This window comes from Acanthaster planci, linkage group LG07 (genome assembly GCF_054643075.1).
Source record: "Acanthaster planci isolate LZ-2023a linkage group LG07, COTS_SCS, whole genome shotgun sequence".
In the NCBI taxonomy this organism is placed as follows: domain Eukaryota; kingdom Metazoa; phylum Echinodermata; class Asteroidea; order Valvatida; family Acanthasteridae; genus Acanthaster; species Acanthaster planci.
In genome coordinates this window covers 10,370,585-10,390,860 of record NC_141783.1, presented here as the reverse complement: position 1 = coordinate 10,390,860, position 20,276 = coordinate 10,370,585, and the positions used below count along the sequence as shown (strand labels likewise).

General features: G+C 41.0%; 1 protein-coding gene across 1 annotated transcript in view; it reads right to left on the bottom strand.

Moving 5' to 3' along the window:
- Nucleotides 1-20,276, bottom strand: part of LOC110973765 (cilia- and flagella-associated protein 52-like) — a 30,475-nt gene that overhangs the window by 7,481 nt on the left and 2,718 nt on the right. Inside the window, exons 2-3 of the mRNA XM_022224850.2 lie at nucleotides 2,433-2,632; nucleotides 439-704 (exon numbers count right to left, since the gene is read on the bottom strand). Coding sequence (XP_022080542.2) covers nucleotides 439-704; nucleotides 2,433-2,632 — 466 coding nt within the window. The remainder of the gene's footprint in view (nucleotides 1-438; nucleotides 705-2,432; nucleotides 2,633-20,276) is intronic.

Here is a 20,276-nt window from a genome sequence, read left to right as displayed (position 1 = left end):
GGGTTTCGTTTCACAAAAGGGCCAAAATGTGGCACTGAATGGTAAGAGACATTAATGAACGGCCATCATGCCAGCATGCATGTTTCAATTGGTCAACAGAGTGTCTGCTTCCATGTTTCCCTCAGTTGTGACTTAACATTTCTGTATGACTGCCTATTATCCAGGACTGTTCACCAATGCTGTCTGCATCTTTTAATTTTGATAAAGCCACAACAAAGCTCTTGTGATACACATGACTTATCAGTGTCAAATGGAGACAAAAAGGTGACCGATGATACCACTTATAACACACCTGTTGCTGGCTTCTATAAACTGGTTGTGAATTAATACAGGCTAGTGCATGAAGTTTGCATTTGGAAATCAGACCCTGCTCTGGTCACTCACATTCTCTCAGGGTGCATGGATGTGCACTGGTAGGCACTGACACCGGCTACTTACTCGCCACCTGTGACAAACTTCAAGTCGTCATTGTTGCAGTAGGCCACGCAGGACGTCATGCCTGCGCTCATGACGGCGGCTGGCGCCCCGCACACTGGCTCCTTCTTAACCACGTCCCACACCACCACGCTGCCGTCATCCTTCCCGCCCAGGGACACCAGGTACTTGGAGCTTGGGGAGAAGGCCAACGACTGAACTTTGACCTTGTGGAGCTCCAGTCTGCAATAAAGCTCCTTCTCATTGAAGTCCCAGATGATGATGTTGGCCTGAAATCGATTAAAAGCAGTGAACGCAGTGACTATCCGCTCTGGGGCCGATTTCACCAAACTCACCCTAAGTTGCGACCAATCGTAGAGTTGCGATGCATCGTAGCGCTACGATCAATTGTAGCTACGATGGATTCTAAAATGGATTTCACGAAACACGTCGTAAGCGCGATTCATTGTATTTTTTAATAAGAGGGGGTACATTTATTGAACGAGGATGAACCTTAACCTTTGACGGCTGTTCCATGTTTGTTAGCACGAGGGAATTTAGTGTTAGTATAACAGTCGTTGTTCCGCCAAGATCAACATGGCGACGAGTACGCTGACGCACAGAAATGACAGAAAACAATTGGAGAACTCAGTGTGATGGAGGATTGGCAAAATGTGTCGTCTGCTAGGAAATGAAAGGTAAAAAAGCGGAAGTCAATTTTTAAAGAAAATAGAAGGCCTTGTGTAAAATTCTTTCTCTTCGAAGAGCACGTCTTGCCTCAAAATTCCCTAGAAACATAAGTGCCATTGCTTAAACAATCTTTCTTTGGTCCAAAGTTGTAAGTTACGATGACCTAGTAAGTCATCGTAACTTACAATGAATTACCATGGGAATTGCGACGAGTTCACTCGTCGCAATTTTCTTGAAATCGATTTTAGGAATCATCTTAAGTTGCGATGGATAACCCATCGCAACTTAAGATACGATCGATCGTAGCCTTTGGTGAAATCGGCCCCTGAACAGGAACAACTGGAGGCGTCTTTTTAGACAGCAACCCAAGTCCATTAATGGGAATTCATCGCACAGGTTTAATGCATAGTTTTGGCATGACACGCTTAGAATAGGAGCAGCTTTTTTAAAATTGAGACCATATAATGGTCTTCACGTGTGCACTGGGCAGCATGCATGATCTAAGCTGGGAAATTTCCCTTCAAGCTGTCTCTTTTTTGCCAGTGGGGAACCTGCACTTCAATTCAGGGTGGATATTCAGAGTGATGCTAGACCGACGCTTCTTTGGGAGAGGGGGTGGTAGGGAGGTTAATGTAATTTTGTAGGACACAGGCATCGCTAAGGTGGGATGTCACATCCCCATTAATCAGTTTTGTTGGCAAAGTCATGGTGCTGTCGGCAAGAATCCGACTCCCATTATACTCAGTTAGCAAGGCAGTGCGTCAGAGAATTTCATGATGGTACGTCTCCCCCAACAAATAATGATTTGGCGATGTCCCTGTTCAAGTGCCCGTGCTTAAAAACAATACAAACGAAAACATGTATTGTGTATGTTACATGTATAATGAGGGGATTACATTTTTGCAGGGAAATAAAGAAATTTTCCATAAAATATAGTCTACTTAAACAAAGGCACTTCTACTGTGGACAGTTCCCATTGCCCTGTTGAATTTAAAAGATTTACAGCCAAACTCTTGTGTCGCAGGTTTCCTTGGTCAAGAAATTTTAAGTTGTCAAAACAATACGACGAGGGTTTGACGGGCTTCTTTCAGTTAAAACAAAAAGACAAGATAAAAGGAGCCATGGAGGTGCACTCATTTGATTGATTACTTGCACTAAGTAATTTATTTCTCACCATCATAAGAAACTCAAAATCATCTGAAATTTTCCTTGAAAAAATGATAACTGTGCAAAGCCAAAGACCTACAGGTAACGATTCTGCCTGCGGTAAATCCCAACATGGTTTTTTTTTCTCCAGGATTTAACATACTGCAGCTATTGAATCTCACCTTGAACCCCATGTACGTGACCTGTCCCGAGGCGATGTACTTTCCATCCTTGGAGATGGCCACACAGGAGACATCGTCCGTGTGGCCCTGCAGGAAGTTCTGGGTGTGCTTGGTGATGTGCTCTATGATGACGGTGTTGCCCAGGGGATAGATGATGTGCTCCTTATCTGGGTGGACCTTGAGGCCGGCATATACATTGCCTACCAAGGAGAAGGAGGAGAAATCATCAGGGAGTTCACAAACTTTCTGTCATGCAACCAGTAATCCTGGGTTGTTTGATGCCTCTATTTGTTCAACTGAATACCAACTGTAGGGGTAGAATGTACAGATAACTTATCCTGGAACCGACACGAGGATACCACCCATAAGAAGTATATAAGATGTTTGGTTTCTTATGGCAGTCAAGGACTGCTGCTATACTACCTTTGCGTGGTCCATGGCAGAGTATGCCAGCTGTGTATGGGATCCATCCACTTCGAACATCATCAAAATTGAATCTGTCCAGCGCAGTGCTGCCTGGTACGTCATGAATGACTACTACCCCCGGTATGGAGACAGCAGTGCCAACACCATGCTCAGTAACCTGGATTGGGAGTCTCTTCAACGCAGAGGCACATCCAAAGTCACAGCAATATACCGGATCATAAACAAACTCACTGACATCCCTGACAACCAGCTCACCCGGGTCAGTTCATGTACCAGAGGAAACAGCCGCAAGTTCTTCATCCCACCCACTGGTACAACCTTACTGAAGGGTTCCTTCTTCTCAGACACCATCTGCCTGTGGAACACACTGCCTCAGCAAGTTGTTGAGTCACCAACCCTGGATATTGTCAAGTCCAGGGTGAATGGTGCCACTCTTAGATACATGTAGCCACTCCATCCTAACTTCTACAAGTTCTGCTCATGTATTTTTTTTTCTTCCATACATCTTTATGTTGAGTATCTGATGTGATTTTGGCAACTTTTGAGGTGGCAACTGTAGGGTTCTTTTAGTGACTCCCACTCAAGTCCAAAATTAAAAATAATAAGGGATTTCTAAAGCCCCAGCTAGTGGGTGTGGTGTAATGGATGGAATGCCAGGGTGGCATGTTTTCGATGAATTCGGTCAGGTGCGAGCCACATAAATTTGGAGGTTGAGGATTTTTTTAGGCATAACCTGCCACCAATTCATGGCTAAAGTAGGCTGCTTTCCTTAAAAAAATGATAGGCCTGATGTCAGGCAAAAGAATTACAGAAAGACGGCAAAGATAGAGAAAGAATTGGAAATACCAACGATGACTGTCAAGTCATGTTAGACCTGGGCCTGTGACAAGGAAACCCTCTGTGTGTCCTTTTATTTCCAATGGAGTGAAAATCTAGACCTACAGTACATGTACATGTCCTCTAGACAACAGATCTGGATGCCGTCCATGGTTCAGTCATTTTTCAAAGCAAGCCTGCAGCCCAATTGAATACTCGTAACATAATGGCAGCATATCTTACAGGATCTCAAGTTTGTCAGGCAACCGCAACTTCCATTCTGCAAGATTATTTCTTTCAGGTAAGAAAAGGTGGATGGAGCCCAGGCCTAATGCATTTCAAAAAAATTGGTCTCGAGTAGGAGAATAACAAGTATGAGACCAAGATCCAGACCAAGACCACAGGTCCAAGACCAAGAGCAGCTATAACATCCAAAAATAATTTTTTTTAAATGTATAAATTGCTCCTCATATTGAAGCTTGAAACCAGAAAAAAATTCAGTGGTACAAACCGTTTGGTGATATGATGCTTCTGTAGGAAGTTACAACCCTTTAAAGTTTTAAAGTCCCCAGAGCTTTCTGGTCCAAAAATGACAAAAATTACTCAGTAACCTTGTTTCTCCACCAATTTGAACGATTTAAAAACTTGATTGGTACTAGGCCCCTATTATAATCTCGTCTGGTCAACAGAAGTATTTTTAGACTTTTCTTTCCAAACGAAGACTGGCTTAAGTTACAAAATTGATAACTCAGTCCTACACAAACTTGATCTTAAACTGGCCGCGCGCACACAACAGTTGTCTAATTTTGGTGCTTCAATTTTTTCCTGCTTTTGCTAGAAGTGAGGTACTGGAGTACCTCACTGGAGTGAGAGGTCAGGGTCAATTTCACGGATCATTAGCATGATTTTTTCCCTTGATAAACATACCAACCAAACTGTTCATGTGTTGTATATTGGTTGTGACTGGTGTTCAGCTGATGTTCCCTTATCATAAGAATGACATGGATTTTTGGCAGGTTACTTCCTGAGCAAGATAATACTGTGCTGAGCAAACTTTTGTGCTTAGCAGCTTCGTGAAATTGGCCCTGACCACTCACAAACACAACGTTCGAACTCACACACACAGCGTTTGCAATTTACATACACGACATTTACAATTCACAAACACAACATTCGAACTCACAAAGATGACATTCGAACTCACACACACGACGTTTGCCTGTCGTGTCGCTTTAGAACACCATAATATAGTTAAACTGACAAGGTGCTTACAAATGATTATAAAGATGAACAAAGAAATTGACTGGAGCAGGATTTGAACCTGTGGCCTTCGGAATACCATTTTGGATAGGCCTCCCAGTGCAGTAAATGACATTGAATGAAAGAAAAAAGATTTATGTACTTTATGTTAGGAGTGATTTCAAGATAGAACAGTTTGTTTGGAAAAGAGCAACATTCAACTGAAAAATTACAGTTTTATGTGAGCGCAAAATAGGAAATATCTTAACTGGGGTCCAGGTAGGCTACCAAGAGCAGTGTGTTTAAGACTATGTTCAAACTGATCTCGAGACTGGTTCTGAGACCAAGACCAGTAGTAGAGAAGTGACAGTTCTGGATCACACCCCTTTTTCACCGTTTTTATCAAAAACCCTTGTATAGGTATACAACCAAAAAATCTCAGGGAATCTCTTAAAAATCTAAAATTCTAGATTTTGTCACTTTTCCCTGGGTACCTCATCGACCCCCCAAAATAAGGGTGTAAATATTATACATTTGTGTCAAAATCTCTTTTATTTGCCGCTCGAACCTTTTGGCCCCGGCGCCGCTCGTTCTCACTCGCCCGAAAAAATAAATGGAAGATCAAACTACAAACGTGAATTGTTATTTTTGCAAAGACACGAGTAATTCGGTTGACTAACTTACGGCGTATTGCAACCGCCTTAAGTAAATGCTCTTTGTATAAATGGAAGAACAAACTGGAAACTTGAATTGTTATTTTTGCAAAGACGTTATTAGTTCTCGGAGATTGACGGACTGTTTAGATTGCTCTCGTTGTTTTGCTTCTAAAAATTTATATAACTGCGTCGAATGTAAGTTGTGTAAGAATTGTCGCCATTGTAAAGATTGCGTTAGATGTAAGGGTTGCGTCATTAGCATCAATTGTGGTAGATGTAAAGATTGCGTAGATTGTTTTAATTCGTATGACTGTAGTTATTCAACCGCGTTGAATGATTGCGAGGACTGTCACAATTGTAACAGTTGTATCAAGTGTTTTGGCTGTATCGATTGTACTTGTTGCGTAAATTGTGTAGAGTTGCATGGGTATAATTATGTAGCGCGCGTAGATGGTAAGTTTAAAAAGCTGAGACCTGTGCGAAAGGGGGAATTATTACCCATTTCAGCTACTAAACTTGACTCAGTTCTATATAAAAGTGGGTTCATTATTGAATATGACACAGATCTAAAATTTATATTTTAAATAAAAATGATAAAAAATTTAAAAAACCTTATTATAAATAGAACATGTATATCGTCTCAAATGATCACAAACGTCTAAATGACGGCAACAAGAACCCAAAGATTACTTATGGCCCCTTTGACCCTAAAAACCTAGTCATTTTAAGGCCTACAAAGAATTCTTCTAAGATTCTCTATTCCCACGATGGAGAACAGAAACGATTGTTAATTAGGCTTGAAGACCCTTGTTATGGTATAAACCTGGTTTACAAATATGGTACTAAGGAACCTACTGACCAAAAACAAATTTGTTATCAACTGTCTCCCAATACCGAATCGCTGCTATTACGTATAAATGAGGCGGTTTATAGGCATTTTGAAGAATTAACGGACGAAGCCCTGGAAGAACTCCCCGTGATTACGCGTAACTCTTTTAAGGTCTCTCAGAGATTAGACGACATACCCAATCAAATTAATTACTTAGTTAAACCGGCTTTTACCGATAAAAGTAGGATGTATGTTAAGATCGCCTATGACGCCACTTTGGTGGATAAGTCATTTAAAGAAATCGATCGCGCTCTTTTTGCTAACAAGAAATGCGAAGCGATCTCTTTGATCTCTCCTAAGGACATCTATCATGGAGCCCACGGTTCACTTTCTTACGGCGCGAGTGTTAGATATCGAGTCATATCGGCTATGCTAACGGTTGAAGAAAAACCTTACCTTTTGGACGCGTTTGATTAAGAGCAAAACCAGTGAAAGTCAATTTAACCTCGGTTATCCCGGGGTTAAATTTTTTTACTTTAAATAAATAAACTGTTAATATAAAATGACTGATGCAGAACTTTGTCACTTGCTGAATCTAAAGGAAGTACAAATAGCAGGATCTCAAAAACAAAGTAAACCGAGGTCACCTTGTGATCACCAAATACTTGAAACGGGTGAAAGATACACGTGTAAACATTGCGGTCAAATTTTTGGGTGGGTTTCTTCGTTCGGAGCCGCAGACGTGGGAGATCGGTACTTTAATCATCACGTTTGGAAGAAACCACCGCCGCCAAAATCGAGAAAAACCTTACAAAAATTTAACATTTGTTTTCAAAACGGCGAAGCGGGTGAAATAGAATACAAGTTGAACCAAGTTTTAAACGGCAAGATCTCTCGAGGTAAACCGTTGGAGGCTTTAATTGCAGTCTGTTATCAAGACGTCACTGGGGAAACCGAATCTAAAGTTAAAGAACTTTTTGGTGCCTCAGATAGGCACTGGGAAAACGCTATGGAGAAGTTTAAAAATAGTTTAATTTAAAAATGGAAACGCATATGTTTTATTTGACTGAAAATCCTCAAACGTTTGAATTAAAAAACGAGATTAACAACATTAAAGGCGATAAAGTAGTCCGGGTCAAAAACATTCAGTTTGAAGCTGAATATTTATACGTAACACAAGACACCGACATTCAATGGGATACAAATTTGGGCAGAAACGAAAAAGAAGAAAAGAGACGGCCCCAAAAACTTATTTTGACGGGAATGAAAGAACCTATATATGCTTTACTAGTTCCAAGTTTGGCTCAACCGTTGCCCGAGTCGCAAAGAGGAAGCATCGTGGTGTCTACCGGGTATTACGGAATCGACTGGTTTGATTTTATTTTAAACGCCATCCCTGGTGTAAGTTTTAAGGTGCACTCGGAATCAAAAAGGGTGACCTTAACCATTACAGATCCCAATCTCAAATTGCGGCTCAATAGAGAGGTGGCTAACTTGCTAAACTTACCCGAAAACAAACTTTTGCCCAACGTTATTTATATAGGTGAGTATAACTCAACTCCTATGTTTATTCACTGCCAGCAATTGGAGCACTCTGTCAATTTTTATAACGGAAAGTCTTCTAACCTGCTCGGCGTTATCCCTTATGAATCAACGAATAAAACACCTAAAAAGCTATTATCTCGGAACATCAGTGAGTTGACCTTTTCTTTGAGAAACGAGCGAGATGAACTCTTGAACAACGTCGGTAAAATTTTGATTGAATTAGATATCTATTAATAAAATGGAGAAAGATATTGAGACGCATACATTTCACTTGACTAATAATCCACAGACATTTAAACTAAAAAACGAGATTAAAAACGAAAAAGGGAGCAAACGTATCTGCGTCAAAAACATTCAGCTAGAAAAAAAGTTTTTTAACATTATGAGAGAGACAGAGATTGAGTGGGGGGTAAAAGAATTATCTAACGAACCCGGTGATGATGGATCAATCAATCAAGCCTTGGTGCAAAAATATAGTGATCTATATATAGGTGAAAAATATGAAATTGAAAAACCAAGTTTACAATTAATAGATGTTTTTTTTGGATTTTATTTTGCGACTCAAAATTTTTTAAGAAACATACAAAAATACACTTTAAATTGGGAATATAATGTTAGACGAATAAAAGTATATAAAGCACACATGTTATCTATAATAAGTGTAATAAAAGACAAATTTACTGATTTTTCTTCTTTTTATTTTGGTGTATATTATAAGCCTTTATATTTCAATCTATTATCTAATGATAGTTTACGACAAGAAATGGAAAAAAAGTTAAACCTTCTTGACAGCGGTTCTTATGAAGACGAGCTTTTTGTAATACAAATGCTAGATGACTTTTTTTACCCAAGAATGATTACTGAAATAGATGTAAGTTTGATCATTTCTTTGTCTTTTCAAACGACACTAGCGGGCATTATACACGCCCTCAATCAAATTTTTGATAGATTAGACTATGCAAACCATCTAAAGGGCGGGCCACCACCGACAACTGAAGAGAAACAATTGTTAATTTGGGATACTACGTCTTCTACTGTACAATCTATTTTAAAAGGCCAAGCAAAACCCATATTTAACCAACTTTACACAAAGCAAGCGTTTGAGTCCATAAGTATCTCTGGATTGACTGGTAGCATCACCTTAGAACCCAGTTATTACGGAATCGACTGGTTTGATTTTATTTTAAACGCCATTCCGGGCGTGAGTTTTAAAGTATACGAAAAGTCAAAATCGGTGACTTTAGTCATTTTTGACCCTTATTTAAAACTAAAACTAAACACGCACGTGGGTCAATTGCTCGGCCTGCCTTCTGTTGAATTACAAAACTTTTTTATATACAAAGGTAAATATGACATCGATAGTATCAAATATCTGTTTATACACTGCGAGCAGCTCGATCCAAATTATAACTTTTATGACGGGAAGTCTTCAACTGTACTCAGCACCAGAGACACAGCTCTGTGCAATTTAGAGGTAAACCCAACCTGTAAAAGGCTCGTAGATCGGAACATAGACGAACTCACCTTTTCTTTAAAAAACGACAAAGGTAGGTTAGTAAGCGGTGAAGGAGATGGAATTTTGCTCAAGGTGAATATCGTTTAAAAACTCTTAATTATAAGATGACGACTAACATATATCCTGATTTAAACTCGGAGACAAAGGTTTATAGGCTAAGAAAGATCGAAGAAATTAAATCTCAAATCCAAAGAGAACGCGACGCGAGGGAAAATAGTTATAAAAAGATCAAACGACTCTTAACCGTGCTCGGGTATGTAGAATATGGCGTGGAAGCACTAGGTGCCACATCGGCAGCCGTAGGCATTCCCGCCATTTTGGGAGTGATCACTGGCCCCGTCGGGCTCGTAATGGAAGGCGCTGCCATCGGTGCGTTTTGCGCTTATGCGGTTCTAAAGTACGCCTCTCGTAGACTCACCCGCAAAACTAAAAAACACGACCAAATTCGAATGTTGGCAGACGCTAAATTAAACACCATCGAAGAATACGTACCTCACGCGATTGAAGACGGTGACATATCCCAGGAAGAATTTGTTTTAATTTTATCTGAGCTGAAAAAGTTTAACGAGATGAAAGAAAAGATTAGATCGCGTACGTCTACAAAATTGGAATCGAGCAAAGCTCACAGCGAGCAAGAATTTGAACGTCGAGTCAACGAAAGAGCAGAAGCGCTAGCGGCGGTTTTAAAAAAAGATCTTATGAAAAAACTTGGCGAATAAGTTTTACAAAGTCGGTTGAGAACAAGCATAGCGACCCACCCACTTATCGAGAAGCGAGCAAAGCGACTATTCCAACGGCACCTGTAAAAGACTGGTGAAGAATTTTTAAAATTCTTTTTAAATAAATGGGAGGCAATTTTAGTAGTCTAAATATTTTAGTAAACAAAGACAATTCCTTTACAGCTGAGTTTCCAAATTTAACACGCGCGTATAAACTACCAAAAGTAACCACAGATGAAGTGGTAGAACGCTGGTCTACCGAGCCGATATCGTTTTACCAAAATCAATTTAATTTTGCGGTCTATTGCGCGACGACGGCCTGCGGTGTAGGTTTTGATCTGCTGTCTGACCCTAATCCATACATATCGGCTTTATTTAATTTTCACGTGTATTACACCGTACGAAAAATACTTTATGACTGCGTGATGCCCATTCCGAGCGACGACGTATTTGACGCGTTACACAATAATTACGACCAACGGAAGTTTGCCGACACGTGTCTTTTATACGGAGTAGACCCGAATAAATCGTACAAACAAACGAGGGACACTTTGTCGAACGGATTAGGCACAGCTTACTACTATGACAATGGATACGTACCCGTTCCGGGTAAAAACTACGACGCGCACGACTTACACATAACCAACGGTAAATACGCGGGATCTACTTACATGGGATTTGGATGGGCGAAGCCACCTAAAGGCTCTGGTCACGCGAGTACATATACGGTTACCTGGATTTCACAGTCGGACGCGGTCACATTGGCCTGGTGGGACTTCATTCTTAAAAAGTCGCAGTTGACAAATATAGGGTTGGTAAAGGTAAATGAATCTATTCGAGCTTATGTCTATGCGTTATTAGGGTCTCAAGTTGATACTAAGGTGAGTATTTTGTCTTATGGTACAGGGTTAATCGCGCAACAAAGATTTAAAACAATCATAGAAGCAGAAATTAATCCAGCCAACCCCGATTCAGAAAAGTCGACAGATCGTTTTCAAGATATGTTACAAAATGCTAAAACACCATTAGATTATGTACTAGCCCCAGGGCTATATCTAATACCTTCAAACATGGACTTACGGATAGGCGTCTTTGAGGGTTATAACAATAATTTACAAGTCGCGACTGGGGATATGAAAACTGGGTATGTACCGAGTTTGAATAACGGAACGAGTACGAGTACTAATGAAGAACTAGAACCGGAAGTGTTACCGAGGAAGCCAACTGTAAACCCGGTTTTTAGTAAGCCTTTAGACACACACAACGAAGAGAAATTGTCCTTGACCATCGGAGTCGTTGCAGTGGGTGTTGTCGGGTTTATGTTGTATAAGGTTTTTACTTAAACAAAGCGAGCTGCGATATTCCTTCCTAAATCTAGGAAGGAATATTTTTTTTCCTTTTTACCCATTCTTTTGCACGTATGTCAAAAGCAAAACACCCGCGCCCACAAACAAGGTCCACACGTGCTCGGCCACCCATCCAACCGCTTTACTCGCTACATTAAAAAGCCAACCCACGATGCTACCGATGATCCCGGGCAAAGCTCCTAATGCGCTCAACCCGAGTTTCTTTAATACGTTTGCCAGGTTCCACAGTTGACGTTTGATCCAATCGGTGACCCCGCCTTTGGAGGGAGGAGCAGGCGTTGGTTCAGGCGTTGGTTTGATCGCTCCGCCAGTTCCAACAGCTCTGACGCTGGCAACTATACTACTAACGATGGTACTTATCGCTAAACCAAAAGCCGTTAAAATGCTAGCTATTGTGATACCTTGTTCTCTAAATAAAATATTAATTCGTTCGCGTAGTGTTAAATCCGAATCCATCACTGCCGTAATCGTTTCTTTAATTCGATTAATTTGACTTCACAATCGATCGGTATTTCTATTGATGACTTCTAATCTACCCCGTCTTTCGACTCGCAGGTTGTCTAGTTGTTCTTGGAGTTCTGTACGTTCTCCTTCGGACATCGCTTCTTCTAACTCGGCTTCAAATTGTTGAATTTTTGCGTCTAACTTATCTAATTTACCTTGATTTAAAATTAATTCTCCTTTTACCGTTTGTAACGATTTATCTAAAGCGACCAACTCGCGATAGTTTAATCCTTCTGTTTGAACGTCTATGTCACGGGTGAGGTCTTCTATGATTTCACTTACTTGGTCGGCTGTTTTGGGAAGCTGTTTCGTTGGAATGCTCTCTTGTTGAATGGAGTTTAATTTTGATCGTGCTTCTTTAGCTTTTGGTAACCAAGCTTTTTCTAGATTTAATCCATGGTGGCCAAACCCTAGTTCATATCTAACAAAAGCTTGAGCCTCACCCCGCTCAGTATAGCCAGCATTTTTAGCACGACTAACGATTGTATCAAGCTCTACGGGTTGGTCAACTTTTTCTTCTCCTATGGTTACTTTCTTGGTTAGCAGAACATCGCCTTTTTTACCCTTGTAAAATAAACCTTCAGGGGTGTAAAAAAACTTATTATAGATATATCCACCACTCGGTGGTTTGTCTTCTCTAAGGCTAAAGTAATCATAAAATTTATTTACATTTTCTTCACGAATAATCTCATAATTTTCATCATTCTGCGCTTTTAGTTGACTGATGGTTTCTTCGGTGCTCGCCCCCGGTCTTATTGTGGGAGGATTTATATTTGCAAGTTGATCTTCAAAATAGTCATCGTTTATAGGGACCGTTGTGTAATAGGCATCGTTAAATTCTAAGTTACCTCGATCTTGATTTTCATCTAATAGAGGTATGTCCTCGTCGTATCCTCCCGTTGCCATTTCTTTTATAATAATAAGTTTTTAAGCGGTGGGTAGGCTAGCGGGTAGGATACCCTGCGCCACCAACCAACCTTGGGTAAAGAGTGCACCGCTGGACAAAGCGGTTAATTTTAATGCGTCTTCGGCGGACAACTTATTGAAATCCGGTGGTTTAATTTTAAATAGCTTACTCGACAGCATGGCGTATCCGAGTGAGATTCCTGAAACAACTGCGCCGTGATAAACCGTATTGGCGATTCCGTTTACGTCGATTGATTTAGCGTTACTCATATTTAATAATAAGGAACTTTTATTCCATATCTAAAATTGGTTCTTTAGTCGAGCTTTGCTTTGGTTGAACGCTAATTTGTCGTGAACTGGTCGACTTGTTTCTCCAAATTAAGTAGAGAACCACAACCCCCGCAACCCCCAACGAACCGAGTATCAGGCTTCTGTTCTCTGTAACCGTTTGATAGATCTTATTTTGGTTACTCTCTTCACCGTTAGCTTCGTCCGCTAATTTCATCTTAACGAGTTGTTGCTTCATCTTTTTGTTATGTTCGGCCAATTTTTTACCTTGTTCTACACGCTTTGGATTTTTAGCTCGTTCTACTCGCTTAGTTACCGTCTGAATTTGGTTGCTCGAGTTCGCTTCGTTGTTGCTCGCTTCTGTTGGGTTCACTTCGTTTGTTGACATCCTCTTTTATAATAACAGAACTTTTGTTAAACTCCAGGTGTTTTGTTGTAATCAGCATTGTTGTAAGTGGAGAAAGATAAACTCCATATTTATAACAGACCTCTGTAAGCAAATGACCCATAGTTTGACTGATAATCGGATCGTTGTTGAGATCTTTAGTAAGCGCTTCTTCGGACTTTAAGTTGACGTTGAATCCGAGTAGATCGATCGGGGTGGCTATTCCTAGTAGACGAGAGTAGAGGCTCAAAATCGAGTGACCAAGGGTTTTGACAATTTCTTTGCCAAACTTAACTTCGTAGAGGTTAAACAGTTTTTCTTGTTCTTTTGGTGGCAGAGCTTCAATTTCTTTTATCGTGTATTCTTTTCCGAGATACTTCTTGCTTTCACCCGAGGCAACTATCGCACAGAGGCGGTCTTTTACGTTTGAGGTTGAGCTGATTGCTTCGCTGCTCGCTTCGCTTCGCTCGGTGAATATGCTTTTTATGTCGTCCATTTTAATAATAAGTACTCTTTAAATTTGTTGTAAGTATACTTTAGTCGTATGTACTCGTAGGTGTAGTAGGTCAGGTTAACCGCAATAACTAATTGAATAACTAGTTGAACGTATTGTAGCATTGTTATCTATTTACTATAACTAAATTAAATTTTATTATAGCACAGCTGGCGTAACTAGTTAATCAACAAAGTAAAGCAAATTAATAACATACCTATTATTTATTTACAACTGGACTGAGTAACTTGCGGGTGATTCGGTATTTAACACCAACTTACTAAATCTCACGGTGCGTAGATGCCTTTTAATTTCCCCTCTCTTTTCATCTGGTACAATGTCGTTCTCGTCCAGACACTGATCAAATGAATTACGATCTTTACAATGAAAAATTGCGGTCCAGGCGGTATTCTCGCGAAAATCTTTTAAAACTGAATTGTACTTTTGCGTGAGTAGCCAACACGAATGGAGGTAATGTCTACCGCTAAAGGCCATTTTTGACAACGCGCAAACTGAACCACTCTTAGACTTCTTACGATACTTGATAAATTGATCTGCCGCGCAATCGTCGATAATAAATAATGTATTTACACCATCGAATACTCTCTGATAAAGTTCTATCGCCTCATTTAATTCTAGTCTTTCTCGATCCAGGTCACAAAGATAGACATTTTCATCGGTGTACACCCACAGTCGTTCTAAATACGTTTTATTCTTAAATAGCGTCGGGCATATGATCACGATAGCTTCAAAGGTGAATCGGTATTCTGTCTCTAAAAGATTTAAGATCCAGTTAGTCTTACCCGACCCCGTCTTGCCCACGATCAAGGCGCAGTGGGGATTCTTAAACATCTGGTTCTCGCTACGCTCGTACTCCCTCCGGTCGTTCTCACTTCTTTCATAACTCGCTCGGTCGTTCATTTTTAATAAACAAGATTTTTAAAGTTCCCGTCTTCCACCGTGAGTTGAGAGTCCATCACCAGGAACACGTACATCGTCAACGGTCCCGCGGTCTCGGCCGTTCGTTCCATCTGTATAGATATGTCTCCTCCTCCACCGAGAGGTCTGCCCGATCCGTGAGCAGAATTGTCGTCGGAACTTCTGAAGTCGAGCCACAAACCATATTTATCTTTTAGGTAGTCGGCCATATCTACTCCCAACAAGGATAAGTCCGAGACGACCCCTCTAGCCAATTCTTTATCCGAGTCTCCGAAATACTTTGTAACTTCATTCCAATGTTGATACTCAAACAAACCCTGCGAGTACAATTGATTAGGTCTACCTTCAACTGTCACAATCGTCTTTGTAATGTGTGGATTATAAAATTTTTGCGGGTTGCGGGTCGTCGGGTCTTTAAACAGGATCAAAATTCCTTTTAGACTTTTAATACTCTGGTCTATGCTAATGTTCCATAGCGTATCACTCTTGTTTACCGCTTGCTTCTTCCACGAGTGAATACGGTCAAATAGATAATACATCGTCTTCTTATTTCTCAAGGTTTGCGCCAATTCTCGATTAGTAACGACTTCGTATTCCAAGGTAAGATCTGAAATGGAGTACTCCGCGGCGGTATCTGACGAATTAACCACTTTGTCGTGCCCGTTAAAAGTTAGTTGATACGTCAGAGGCTCTTTAAACCACGAAGGATAGAATGGGGTATGGTCCGTCAACATCGGCGTGTCTAGTGGAATCGCGTACCTGTTTTTAAAAGCGTCGGCAATTGCCTTGTCTTTACCGTCGTTTGCAGCGTCATTAGCATCGTCAGCCCCTAGACGTAACTTAGCTATATTTTCTTTCTCTAGTCCAAAATACGCCATATTTTTAGTCTGCGACGGGGGTAGCCAATTGTCCTTGAAATTGTGAAATACGTCCGCATCCCGGTAGCTTACGATCTTGTTTCCCTGGAGGGATATATTTATTTCTGACACCAGGTTTCTCGCCACGTTGTTATAAACCGTCCGGTTGTCGTCTGAGGCGCCGTCGAGGTCGAGTTTAAAAGCCAACTTTGCCGTGCCGGGTACAATGACGTCATCAGTGCCTAAAGCGGGGAATTTTACATTTAACGTGTGGCGCGCGTCTACGGTACTCGGGTTGTGCGTAATGGTTACTTCGCGCCGCTCGCCTTTGATCGCGCGAGGAACTTTAAGTCTGCGACTAGGGTTAAGCTTTTTGGTGTACATCTTACTTTTAATATATAGTAGTTTTATTAATACTATTCTTATTTACGATTCTTATTTTATCATTTTAAAAAGAAAAGAAAACACGACTAACGTTAAACCCGCTGTAAAAAACAGATCTTCGTATTTTTCACTTTGGGACTCTGAAACCATATCACCGATGTGATCTATATCGGCGCGCATATCACCCAGCATCTGCTGAATCTCTGTTTGGTCGGTTTGAATCTCGATTAATTTATCTTTAATTTCGTTATCCATATTTAATTTAACCTTATTTTAAAATGGCTAGTGCATTGATGATGGTTGGAGGAGCGATAGTAAACGCCTTGGCATTTACAGGATCTAATTTTTTATTCAGCAGTTTATCAAAAAGTAAAGTCGACAAAGAACGAAAGCGTCACGACCTCGCGTTAGAGCAACTGGCGCAAGCAAAACAAGAGTGGGAACAAAAACGCGTACACATGCTAGACTTTTTGAACGAACGAATGCGACAAGAACGCGCGAGTCAGCAAACATTTGTAAACGTGGACGAAGCGTTGCGGGCTTATTCAGAATTAACCGGTAAGAATATTATCCCGTTACCGCCAGAACCTAGGTTGTCCGATTTTTACGAGCCTTCAGAAGACCAAAAAACCCGCGAGTTGGTTTGGATTTTAGGTGGAACTGCGATTGTCGGATTGTTGGCTTACCGGTACTCGCTCAGCTCGTAGCTCATACGCTTAACTTTAAAAACTAGTATTTTTAAAATGGACCAAACTTTTAAAAAACTATTTTACAGTCCACAGGGCTACTGGCGAGGAGAAAGCGCGGTGGATCGTCTCCACGAAAAGACCGGTGCAGACAAATCAGTTATTAGGAAGTGGCTAAAAAAGCAGGCCGTTTGGCAAATATATTTACCCGCACCACATTACGTACCCAGACCTACAATGTTGCAATCAGAATCGGTTGAACCTAATTACGCGCATCAAATGGACATACTTTATTTACCCTGGGACCGAGTTAAAAGAAAAACATTTAAGTACGCTTTAACCGTGGTAGACGTGGGTTCGCGGTATAAAGAAGCAGAACCGTTGACCAGTAAAACCGCCGAACAAGTGAGTGAAGCAATAAAGAAAATTTACGAGCGAGTGGAAAACGTTCTAACCTGGCCCAAATTCGTAATGGTAGACTCGGGATCTGAATTCAAAGGCGAGTTTAAAAAGTTAATGACAAAAAATAAAGTACAAATTCAAGTGGGTGAACCTGGGGTACACAGATCTCAACGAATCGTGGAAAGGTTTAACCGCACTTTAGCCGAAAGGTTATTCGGCCACCAATACGCTCAAGAAATGTTAAACGTGGGTGTGCGTAACGTGGAATGGGTAGAGCGTTTGTCACAGGTCGTGAAATCGTTAAACGAGGAAAAAACGCATTTAATCGATACCGTTCCTGCAGAAGCTATAAAATCAAAGCGAGTGAATCAAGAACCGAGTACGCCTGTAAGCGAGCGCCAGCGAGCTACGAGCAAAGCGAGTATTACCCAAAGAGAACTTCCTCCAGACGCAGTCGTCAGGTACCTCTATTACCCGGGCGAGCAAGAGGGCGGCACCGTCAGAAGGGCGACAGATCCGATCTGGTCCGTGGACGTCTATCAAATTGAAAAGCGCACCAGTCAATCTAAACGAGTGAAAGGCAAGAGGGTCAAAACGGGCCCAACTTTATACTACCTTTTAAACGGACCAAATAGGAGTTTCGTCAAAGAGGAACTTCAGGTAGTACCCGAGGATACCGAATTACCGCCTGATTAGCTCGTAGCTCGCTTATGCCCGTAAGCTAACGTATCGATTCCGTTCGGCAATATGTAACGCTTTGTGTCCAACGGCGACAAACTAAGTTTATTTTGTGAAATGGTGAACACCCGATGTTTATCCGATCTAAATAGCTGTTGTTTATTGAAATGAGAAACCCTTTCAAATAGGCATCTTTTATACATCTCGTGGGTCAATCGTTTCTCGGTTACTACCTTGGAGACCCCTTTCGCCTTCTTTAAAGAAAAGTACTCGCTTTGCTCGTAGCTCGCTGGCGCTCGCTTTTGATCAGTAGTTAAGATCGAATACATTTTTGGTCTGATACAAACGGCTTCTAAAATTGTTTTACCGCCAAACTCGTCTTTCATTTTACCTATGACTTTTTTATTTTTGACGCTGTAAAGCGGATGACCCGGTGGATAATTACTAAAGTCAAACAAATGGCGCTTTTTGTTTAGGTAACCAGTTAAATCGTCAGAGCTTTGCTCGATTTGAACTAATAGAGAATCAGTGTCCGTATAAAGTAGGTTTACTTTTTCACCAAAAGTTGATTTTAGTTCGTTGTAGTAGAAATCGTACATTAACGTTTTTGAGATATCGAGAATACTTACACCGCAATAGATTGGCTTATTTAATTTTGTTTTGGTTCGGTACATCTCCACAAACGAAAGCTCACAGTCCTCAAATGGCACCGTCGATTTATAATTCGGTTTATAAGTTAATTTTTTGTATTTGGCGGCGTCTTGTTCGTCCCTTAGGAGGTGGCCGTCAATTCGATGTCTAACATTTTCCATCGTCTTGCCAAATACCGAATTGTTCATCAATTTGAAAAAGTCTTTCTCAAAATCATTTTTTGCTTTCTTGCGCAATTTTGTGTTTTTATCGATGTAGCTTTTCATCCACGGTTTTTGGCGAAAACGCAGTACCCGGTGAACTTGTTTGATCCACAACCCTAGTTTGAGATATTTTTGTAATGTACGATAGTGAACCACGTATTTTTGTTTAGTGCTGAGAGTGCATACTAATTTGTCTACCGAGGTTACTTGCTCGCCATTACCAATTAAATTTTGTTGATAGCTAGAAAACCATTCGTTTGGTACCGTGATATTCTCAGGTGCAAGTGGAAAGTCATTGTGTTTGTCATGGTGACGTTCCGGGTAATCTAAAGAAATCTCAAACATGTAACCGTAGTCGTCAGTTAGTCGCAACTCTTGGATGTAATAGTAATTAAATTTTGCTAAGTCTGTTTCCCAGGTAAATTCCCCTACGGGCAGATATTTGCTCATCGCCCAGCCGTATAGATTATTTGCGTCTAGGTACATGATCTGTGACTCCGGCTTATCGGGGTCGTAGTCGGGTAGTTCTGGGCTATTTGCCTTTGCATATCGCTTTGCACCCACGCTCGAAATACCACCTCTTTTTGCCCTTTCAAAGAACAAGTGCTTGTCAATGTCTGTCAATAGTTCCAATTGTATACCCGAATGCTTTAAGAGGGCGTCCCACGAAAGGCCTGGCACCGTATAATAGTTGGCCGGGTCAAGGCCGTAGTTCTTCTTGCATACCTTCCGAACGTTTTCAAATACACCCGCTAACAATAGCACGTCCGTTTCCACATATAGGTCGTGGTAGTCCCCCAAGTTTTGACAGCCAAAGGCTTCCCATACTGCCTCTGCACGAGCGTATTCTTGCTCGGTTATCCCTCCCTGCTTCAGAGAACTATAGAAAGCGTCTATAGGCGGTAGTTGTCTCTCTTGGAACCGATCAAAGGAGTCTATATACTCATAGGGGTAAATTCCCTTTTTCAAGAGTAAACTCGTCCTCGCTATGCTCGTACCCGCTGCGCTTTTACTCGCTAGAAACCTTTCACAAAGTAATTTAAAATCATCTGGTGAACAATTTTAACCAACCGATCTAGCGAAGCCGCCATAAAATGAAAGGAGTCCAAAAATCTGAGTTGGCCAAAAGAAAACGAGATGTAGTTCTCGGTATTTTTAGCGATCAACTTAATTGATTTCCCGTAAAATTCGTGAGCACCCTGCATAATCAAGTGCGCATCGTATTTCTCCAAGTTGTGTAAGATCACCGGAATAGGTGTTTGGTCGGGCACTATTCTTGACTTGAGATTACAACTAGCATGCGCTGGGCCTCGGTACTTCCCCGTCACGTGACAATGATCGCGAACTTTTCTAAA